The sequence below is a fragment of the Mytilus galloprovincialis genome, chromosome 4 (assembly GCF_965363235.1).
Source record: "Mytilus galloprovincialis chromosome 4, xbMytGall1.hap1.1, whole genome shotgun sequence".
NCBI classification, from domain to species: Eukaryota; Metazoa; Mollusca; class Bivalvia; order Mytilida; family Mytilidae; genus Mytilus; species Mytilus galloprovincialis.
In genome coordinates, this window is record NC_134841.1 from 89,890,160 (window position 1) to 89,900,255 (window position 10,096).

The window sequence follows — 10,096 nt, forward strand, 5'->3', positions numbered from 1 at the left end:
TATGTTCTGTAATGTCTTTTGGGAATTGGGATAGAAGAAGTCCTACCTGATAGTAGATGTCATTATGTTTTCTAGTTTGTTCACCTGTCTATCTTTCATCTATCCGTGACAGGTTTTGGTTTAAGGTATTTTACCATGAAGTTATGGGTACACTCACTTGAAGCTAAGTACATTTGAACATTAATGAATTATATTATGATGTTAACTTAAAAAAAAACATTTGCCAAATAAGAGTTATAATTTATACAGTTATATCTTGCAATTCAATATGAATTCAAAATGAATTCAATATTTGTGATAGTGAGTGTGGCATTGTGTCCTGAGGAAACATCTTAACAAAAAATATAAAAAAATATAGTATGATCAGTCATATGATAAACAACTTGTTTTGAAGTAGAATATCCTCATGATCAGGAAGACATAATATAAATTTTATTTCTCATTTTCCAGATAACTCTTTCCAAGACATTGAAGGCAGTTTGTGTGTTGAGAGGTTTTCTCATAGAATATGTTAACGTGAAAGGTTATAATGAAGATTTTCTCTCAAATGATGGAAAGGTAATGTCCTGTCCATTAACAGTAAAGTTTTTATTGATAAAGTATAGGAACTGGCATACAAAACAGGTAAAGGATTTTGCCTAGAATAAAAGGGCATAAGATCTGACATGGAAAAAATCTGGCCTAGATAAAAATACTAGAGTATCTGGCATAGAAAAAATACTTAGGGATTTTAACCAAATAAAATACTATGGAATCTTGCATAAAAGAGGATTTTGCATAGAAAAATACTATAGGATCTAGCATTGAAAAAAGAAGTATATGATCTGACATAAAAATACTATAGAATCTGTTTGTAGTACTTCCTGAATCAGATATGCATATCTGTATTCAAAAAACAGTACAGATGACATTCATCTTTTGTACTTTTATGGAATTTAAATTAGATCTTATATAATTTATTTTTATTTCATACTATTTTATTTAAAAAAAAATAATCATATGCATCATCTATAATAGTTATTTAAAATAACATAAAATAACATATTTATAGTCTGATGATAATAAATGATCATAAATTGTTCTCTCTCAAACTTTCTTGCAATTTTTCAACAATTACCAATTTATCCTCATGCACTATAATTTTATAAGGTAATGTAAGGCGGGTGTTACCTGTGAAAGAGGATGAAGATATATTTAAGGAATAACTGTAATATTTTTTCTGTCTATGAAGAAAGAACATAAAAAATGTGGTGCACACTGAATAGCGCACATAGCGGGTTATTTACAGTGTGCACCACATTTTTTATGTTATTTCGAATAGACAGAAAAAATATTAGAGTCATTTCTCTTGATGACCAACCAATCAGAAGACGCGTTACATCCAAAATTAAATTATTACCTATTATGTAAAACAGTTTTACTTATTTGGAAAAATTTGATTTGTATTACCAATAGAATCTTATTTTTTTTACATTGTTGTGTAATTTTGCTACAAACATCATAAGCAAGATCAGAAATATAAGTAAAGAGTGAAACATCTATTAATCTTTGTCTTCAATCTAAATAATAACCAAAGTAACCAAACTTCTTGGATAATTTCTGTTGAAAAATAAGCTTAAAAAATAAATGAATAAATAAAATGATAAATTATAATCTATTTCGAGAGGATAATCCCATAATTAGTTAAAAATAATCTTCCTGAGAGTCTTCAAAATTAAAATAACATATTAATGAAATACAATATTATAATGAAAAAGCATTCTCAATTTTATATTAATTTGCACAATTTAGGAAAAATTTGTAACATTTTGTTTTAAAAGATATATAGTTACAAGTGAACTACTCATTATTATTTTTTGTGGTAAACTGTTCCATATTTGAGAACCAGAATAGGTAAATGTTTTCTTAAACAAAAATAGTATTTGGCTTTCGAAGATTTAATAGTTTTTCATTTGCTAAACTTAAATTATAATTATGATTATCAGTGAAATGAAAGTTTTCTTGTAAATAGTTGGGCACCATTATAGAATCTTCCTCAGTGTTGGTCATGTTATTGCAGGTATGATTGTATGAAAGTATTAATATATCAGGTATTTTATTCATGTATCTGTAAGAGTTTAGGGGAATATAGTACACTGCAAATTTCATTTTTATTGTCTTTATGCAAGTTGTATTCTCCTTTATAATGTTATTGCAGGGAACCCTGTTATTCTTTATGAGAGACATGAAAACAAAAACATGTTTCTGTGCAAATTCAAAAGTTATAAGACTTATACATAAAATATTTTGTATCCACTGCTTTTTATAATTTCCTTCTTATTAATTTTTGTACTGGACATTTGAATTACTGTTAAACATTGTCAGTTACTATATATGTAAGCTTACATGTTGGTGTATTTTAAGATTACATTTATTAATAGTGCATGGTTTTTATGTTTAATCTTAATAATGTGTTATTATTTCTTTTAATTACAGATAGACTTATGGTCCAAGTCAAGATATAAAGTATTTGAAAAGGTAAATAATTAAAGCAATATACTCTTGCTGAAACAATAACTCTCAATTAATAGCTTTGACCATCTGGTTCATATTATAATAGTATTATTGGATTGACTGCATGGTTGAGTTCAGAAAGTCTTGGGATAAATCTGTGAATCAAAAGAAAAGGTCAGTAAGTGATCTGATAATTCCAACCAAATTCTCATTTATCATCTGATTTGAAGAAAGTTAAAATATTCTGGCTGTTTTATTAAACAAATGATCTCAGGAAATTTTCCTAAGTTGTACATGTTAGGAGTAACTTGGTGTAACAGTTAGTAATTCTGGTACCCCCAGAGTTTTTACATACCATAAGACTTATTGTTAAAACTGAATAACATGTTTTATATTCAAAATTTAATTGGACATTTAACATGAAAGTGTAACGGGGTGCTCATTCTCAGCAGAAAAGATCATTAGGGCATCAGGACGAAGACTTTTAAATCTAGTTGGAATTATCTGTAGGCCTAAACCAAAAATACATGTCAAATTTTGAAAATTTATAAGCAATCTATAACAAGGCAATTATATTTAATCCTGGTACAATTACTATTGAAAGTGTTTGTGAAAATGATTAAATTTTGGCCTCACATAATGAAACAAGAGACCTGTGGCGTGAATATTGCAACCTATAATAAATCAAAGTTCTGTAAAACAGGCACATGGTGAGGTATTGATGACCAAAATGTAAGCTTATTGAATGTCAACTAATGATCTTAAAAAAATTGTGCGTTTTGATATGAGTTGCATATCCTATTAAACATGATTTCTTTGTTTATCAGTAAATGAAATATATTTTGAATAATACTGCTTTAATATCTATTTGTGTATTAAATCCTGAATTATTATTTTTAACTCCAGGTATCAGATCTAATGATGGCTGGCATACAGCACTACTATTACCCACAGATGCCAGAAATTACAATCAGGACATTCATAGTAAGTTTGATTAAATTTGTAGTTCTCAGGTTTTACTGACTTTTTCCCAATTTAAGAATTTTTGGCAAAAGAAGTCTCAAAGTAGTAAAGATTTTTCCTTCTTTGATGAACTAATTAAGCCTTTAGAAAGGATTGTTCCTTCTTTGATAACTAATTAAGCCTTTAGAAAGGATTCTTCCTTCTTTGATGAACTAATTAAGCCTTTAGAAAGGATTCTTCCTTCTTTGATAACTAATTAAGCCTTTAGAAAGGATTGTTCCTTCTTTGATAACTAATTAAAGCCTTTAGAAAGGATTGTTCCTTCTTTGATAACTAATTAAGCCTTCAGAAAGGATTGTTCCTTCTTTGATAACTAATTAAGCCTTTAGAAAGGATTCTTCCTTCTTTGATGAACTAATTAAGCCTTTAGAAAGGATTCTTCCTTCTTTGATAACTAATTAAGCCTTTAGAAAGGATTGTTCCTTCTTTGATGAACTAATTAAGCCTTTAGAAAGGATTCTTCCTTCTTTGATGAACTAATTAAGCCTTTAGAAAGGATTCTTCCTTCTTTGATGAACTAATTAAGCCTTTAGAAAGGATTGTTCCTTCTTTGATAACTAATTAAGCCTTTAGAAAGGATTGTTCCTTCTTTGATGAACTAATTAAGCCTTTAGAAAGGATTGTTCCTTCTTTGATGAACTAATTAAGCCTTTAGAAAGGATTGTTCCTTCTTTGATAACTAATTAAGCCTTTAGAAAGGATTGTTTTCTTCTTTGATAACTAATTAAGCCTTTAGAAAGGATTGTTCCTTCTTTGATAACTAATTAAGCCTTTAGAAAGGATTGTTCCTTCTTTGATAACTTATTAAGCCTTTAGAAAGGATTTTTCCTTCTTTGATAACTAATTAAGCCTTTAGAAAGGATTTTGTTTTGATGTACATCAGCAGTTTTGGCATCCACTTTTAACCATTATTATGGTCTGTGCAGTAGTGATACATTATATCAAAAGGTTTTAAAATGATTTATTACACCTTAAAACCTGTCTTTTGGGATTGGCAGTCATAACACATCTGCATATATTTATAAGTATAAAAATCAGATTTTAAATTTTCAAACACTTTTTTTGAGACCCATGTTTTGGCCATTTTACCACTCTTCATGGACTAGACAATTGTTGACACAATTCCCTTTGTCAGTTGTGAAACCTTATTAAAAAATCAGCGTTCTTTAAAATTGATAAATAGTATTAATGTTAGGAGTATCCACATATCAAATATGTGCCAACAATAACATTCATAAGGTTTGTTTGACACTGAAATTTTTTGAATAAAATACAAAACAAAAAATTCTGAGCCAGATAAACAAGATATGAAATCATCTATGATTAACTTTGTGTGATGTAGTTTGCAACCTTAGCTTTATAATAGTAATATTTAAACTTATCATAGTTACCAGGATTGAATTCATACCTTTCTTCTACAAGAAAAATCAGAGGTGCTCTTATCAAAAGAGTTAAAAGGCCAAAAAAGTAAAAGTAAAATGGGATTTAGAACCAAAAATTCAGAGAGATTTTGTCAAATACTTTAAACAAAGTAAATTTACACTCAAAATTTATCATTGATATCATATTGGTACAGAAGCCTTGGGTACAGAGTAGTGGCAAAGTCATTATTATTATAAATTCTTAATTAATCATGGAGTTGAACATATTTTATGCTATGTATGACATGATCATCTATTAAGGATAAGTTAGAAAAGAAACGTACATTAACATACCTACATGTATCAGATCTGTGAAAATATATACTTAATGATAAAACAATTAAATTTATTTGTCCTACTCTGAAGAAAGTTTTGTTTATATCATAAGATTTAATATATTTACTGTGACTTGACTGTAAGTGTTGCTCTCCACCAATTACAACTTATTTAAAATTCTGACCAAACTGCAATTTGTTTTATAAAATTAAACTGTTCAACTGGTCAAAAATTTGAACAAACTGCTGTAGAAAATCAAAGCCAAGTCATGAAAGTGCAAGGTGATATAATAAAACATAGCTACATTTTATAAGACACTAACTTTAATGTTGTTGTGAATAATGAGGGCAACAGTTTGTATAGATATTATACTGCTATAGAAATGTCCAAACTAAGCTTTCATGGAGTTTTACTTTCAAAAAGTCTTCTATATTCATAAGAATCAGACATAATGTGAATTAAAACATTTCATATTCAGTAAAATATGTGTGAAATTGCAATATGTTTGTGGGAAGTTTCCATGAGGAGATAATAATTTTTTTCTTTCAAAAAGTTTTTATTAAAAAAAATAATGTTTTATGTTATCTCCCCATTGAAACTTATCAATAGCGTATTGTTAATTCAAACAGATTTTACTGAATATATGATGTTTTAATTCCAATGATGTCTGATTCTTATGAATATAGAAGACTTTTTTGTAAGAAAAATTATATGAAAACTTATTTGAGACATTTTTATAGCAACTCAAAATTTCAACGTTAATGACTATATTATATCTATACAAACTGTAAGACTGATTTTGTCACAACAACATTAAAGTGGCCAGAAATCATTTAGGATAGTAAGTATGTTTTATTTTATCACCTTGCACTTTCACATTTTGACTCAACAATTTGTTCAAATTCTGACCAGTTGAACAGTTTGGTTTAATAAAACAATTGCAATTTAGTCAGAATTTTGAATGAATTGCAATAATTGGCGAGCAACACTAACAGTCAAGTTGTTGTAAAAGGAGGAGATATGAGAAAAGAATAGATGTATACAAGCCTATAGAAAATTTGTATCCTGTTGAGCTTTTAAATTCATTGTTCAATTGGCAATTCTACCACATCTTCTTATTTTTATATGTATAATATTCTGACTTCTTTATATTACTATTTCAGCAGCAATGGTTTAACTCCTACAAGACATTATTTTCTGCCCCATGTTCCAAGTGTGGTAAACATTTACAAGGAGGATTACCTCCTGTATGGAGAGATTTCAGAACATTAGCACCATTACATGATGGATGTAGATAATAAAGATATTTGTGTACAAAAGATGTGTTGTTTAACTATTGCAAAACTGTGTACCACTCTGTGTACCAGACTATGTCCTGATTGCTGTTAAGGTGTCAGATATCATCGTTATACAGAATACAAAAAAGTCAGGATTTAATTGTAATCAATGAAAATACTAATCATAACCTTGACTGCATATATCTGCAATTCCTGTTTATGTCGTAGTAGTGAATTTTTTGCAAAAAATAATATACTGTGGATTCATTAATATTCATTTGATACCATTTTTCGTGGATTTCTTTGGTACAGTAAAACCCTGAATTTAAATGTTTAACAAATTACAAATTTTCCTAAGGAATAGCTTGATTGAAGTCCTGAGTTGTAGAATCTGTTGTTACAATGTCTCAAAGGTTATTAATAACAAAATGGGTTGATTATAGTCTGAAAAGTCCATCATGAATAAAGGCAACAGTAGTATACCACTGTTCGAAATTCATAAATCGATTGAGGAAAAAACAAATCCGGGTTTCAAACTAAATTTGAGAGAAACACATCAAAAATAAGAGGAGAACAAAGACACAACACGTACATGCAACAAACACAGAAATGAACTATAATATTACATAGCCCTTTTCCTGACTTGGTACAGGACATTTATAGAAAAAATGGTGGGTTGAACAAATTGTACCAGTCCTAATAAACTCTTGTCATTGAAAAAATAATTAAACCAGATTTAGCAAATAAATAATTAATTTTGTGTTTATGTTCCTAACAAACAGTCAACATGGCCGTCTAAAACCAAAACTGTTGATGACTCCTTATAGGAAGTATTGCACTTGAAAGACAATGGTTTACCTATTTAATAGTTGTTATTTATTATGTTGAAAACTATAATAGATATGTAGAAACTGTTAACAGCAAAAAAGATCAGCTGAATGACCAAATTCTGTGGAAGAATCTGTATATGAGTTGTATTTCCTACAATGATGAGCTATGACTAACATTTGGGGTAAGATTGCTTTCATGCAAAAACCCTTATGGCACTGGCTTGAAAGTGAAACTTTCCAGAACTCATCACTATGTTGAATATTTCAAAAATATAAAGCATTGAGATGAAAATTCTAATCATCCTATCTACTGTAGAAACACCTAATTTCGTGGCTATTTTAGATTTCATGGGGATTGAATTTCGTGATTTCCATTAATTGAAAGTGATATTATATGACAGTTGAATTTTCGAGGAGGGTTTTAATACCGTGGATATAGTCTTTCCATGAAATAAACGTAATTAACTCCTCCACAAACATTTCTTATTTAACAGTATGTATATCATCAATACAAAATATGATCAGGTATTATTTAAGTGACAAAAGGATGTGTGTTGTGATGCTTGTCAAGAGAATGATATTAGATATGTATGGTGCATGAATCTATCTGTTATAACAAAAATGGTGTTACTGTGAAAGGTGATATTTAAAATTGAAGTTATCTTCCTTTGTCCTTAACTAGTTTAACGAGCTACCCAACACCACAGAGGAAGTGCAAACCTATGCCAATTGAGGTTATGTCCTTAATATTTTTTGACATTTTTTCCATTTTCCATCTCACTTTATTTTAAAAGTGTTCAAAATTGACCATTCCATTGTTTAAGAAGTAATCTGTGCAACCCATCCATTTGAGTCTGTGATCCCTTTATTATCATTTATCTTAGGCTGTTGATACTCCATGCACGTTAAGAGCCCCAAATCAACGGAACACCTCTTTAATTGATGGTCATTATTTCAAAGTCAAAGCGATGCCTCCAACATGCAAACATCTTGCATCTCACTAATCATTACACATATATTGTATTATTCACTATACCATAATTTTAATACAGTGTAACATGCTTATTATTGCTTATTTTATTAATTTGACTTATCTTATTCTTTGTTCAATTATTATATGAGCTCTACCCTTATAGGGTTGAAAATTCATTTAGAATAAGTTCAAAGTTATTTCCATTCATTTCACTAAAAAGTTTGGATAGTTTTAGTCGGATTCAAATCCGCCCGCACTATGAACTTGCGATTAATGGGCTGGTTTTAATCATACTGGAATAGTATGCAATGTATAGGGATCTGTATTGATTATTGCGACCTTAAGACCGTGAATATTAAAAATACCTGTCCTCTTCCTATTCAATATAATCCTTCAGATCATCTAAACGGTTAAGTATTGTATCACTTATTGTCATCAAACCTCTCTAGTACTCATATATAATAATGATACCTGTTTTGTATGATGTAACAAGTTTACGTTTTCGTGGTCAAGTCTATATATCAGATACTATAAGCAATAGGTCTACTGTGTTTGGTGAATGGAAATATTTTATGATGAACATGCTAGTTTTCTTGATTAAGTTTGTTTCTTAGAAACTATGAGCAATATGTTAACTATATTTGGTGTAGTGAATGATTGTAAGGTGATTTTCTCGTTTGGTTTATCTGACCTTGACCTCATTTTCTTGGATCATGTTAAGTTGATGTTATACTTGTAGTAAAGCTTTAAATTTAGGACTACTATCACAAAAATCAATGGTTTGTAAAGAAGGCGAGATATTTTAACGTGTGCACTATTGTTCCTTATTATGTCATCTTCAATAATTTTAGCAGTATTTTTATAAATTTTTGTTTTTCAATGTTCGACATTCTCATTTAGTTATGACATTTTGTATGAAGGTGTATCATAATAAGAGGTGTTGTGGGCTTCATGTGACCATGTCTTCAATGTAAAAAAATATTGAGCAAAGTCTAGTTTGAATATAACCTTTTTCATTCTTTGATGTGCATTTGACGGTTGGCAAATTGTTGCATCATTGCAAGACGATCTTTCTTGTGCCAAAGAAGATTATAAATGACCCTGACTTTTCACTACAAGGATAAATTGTTAAAGTTTTACGTGTTAAGGAACACAGTTTTGTTTTTGGAGGTTTTTCACCGCCCTTTCTGAAATGATTCTAACATAACTTTTGATATTTTAACCCTGTTTACCATCATCCCCAATGTGGAATCGTGATTGTTTTGAATAAACTTTGAACGACAAAATTTCTTCCTATGTGACGTTTACATTTTCTGACGTCAGACACGCGAAGCAATGAATGTGTTTTTTAATTTGATAGATGCTTTTGTGCTTTTTTGTAAATGATTGTTTGTTTTGAGATTGAAAGACAGTGATGACTGTTGTACCCATATTTTGACTTTTATTTATTATGTCTGTTTTGTTCACGCATGGTTGTAAATATAATGTAATTTGATGCGACTGTCATATAAGTGACAGGTTTAGCGCTATAAAACCAAGTTCAATCCACCATTTTCTACATTTGAAAATGTCTGTACCAAGCTAGGAATATGACAGTTGTTTATTCATTTGATGTGTTTTGTCATTTGATTTTGCCATTTGATTAGGGACTTTACGATTGAATTTTTCTCGGATTTCAGTATTTATGTGATTTTACTTTTTCAATGTAGATTGTTTAAAATTTTCCTTAGTATTTTTTTTTTTCGGTTGATGGTCTAGTGGTTAAGACCGATGGTTACAGTGCTGAAGGATGATATTCACCAT

The 10,096-nt window shown here is 29.4% G+C and overlaps 1 protein-coding gene across 2 annotated transcripts in view; it reads left to right on the forward strand.

The window, feature by feature from the left end:
* LOC143073347 (mediator of RNA polymerase II transcription subunit 27-like) overlaps positions 1-6,532 on the forward strand; it is a 37,957-nt gene extending 31,425 nt beyond the window's left edge. Inside the window, exons 5-8 of one of the 2 annotated variants that reach the window (XM_076248811.1) lie at positions 451-558; positions 2,476-2,517; positions 3,400-3,477; positions 6,380-6,532. In XM_076248811.1, the coding sequence (XP_076104926.1) occupies positions 451-558; positions 2,476-2,517; positions 3,400-3,477; positions 6,380-6,511 (360 nt within the window). In that variant the 3' untranslated portion in view covers positions 6,512-6,532. Of the gene's footprint in view, positions 1-450; positions 559-2,475; positions 2,518-3,399; positions 3,478-6,376 lie in introns of both variants that reach the window. The other variant, XM_076248810.1, reaches the window with a different exon arrangement.
* Positions 6,533-10,096: the final 3,564 nt, after the last annotated feature.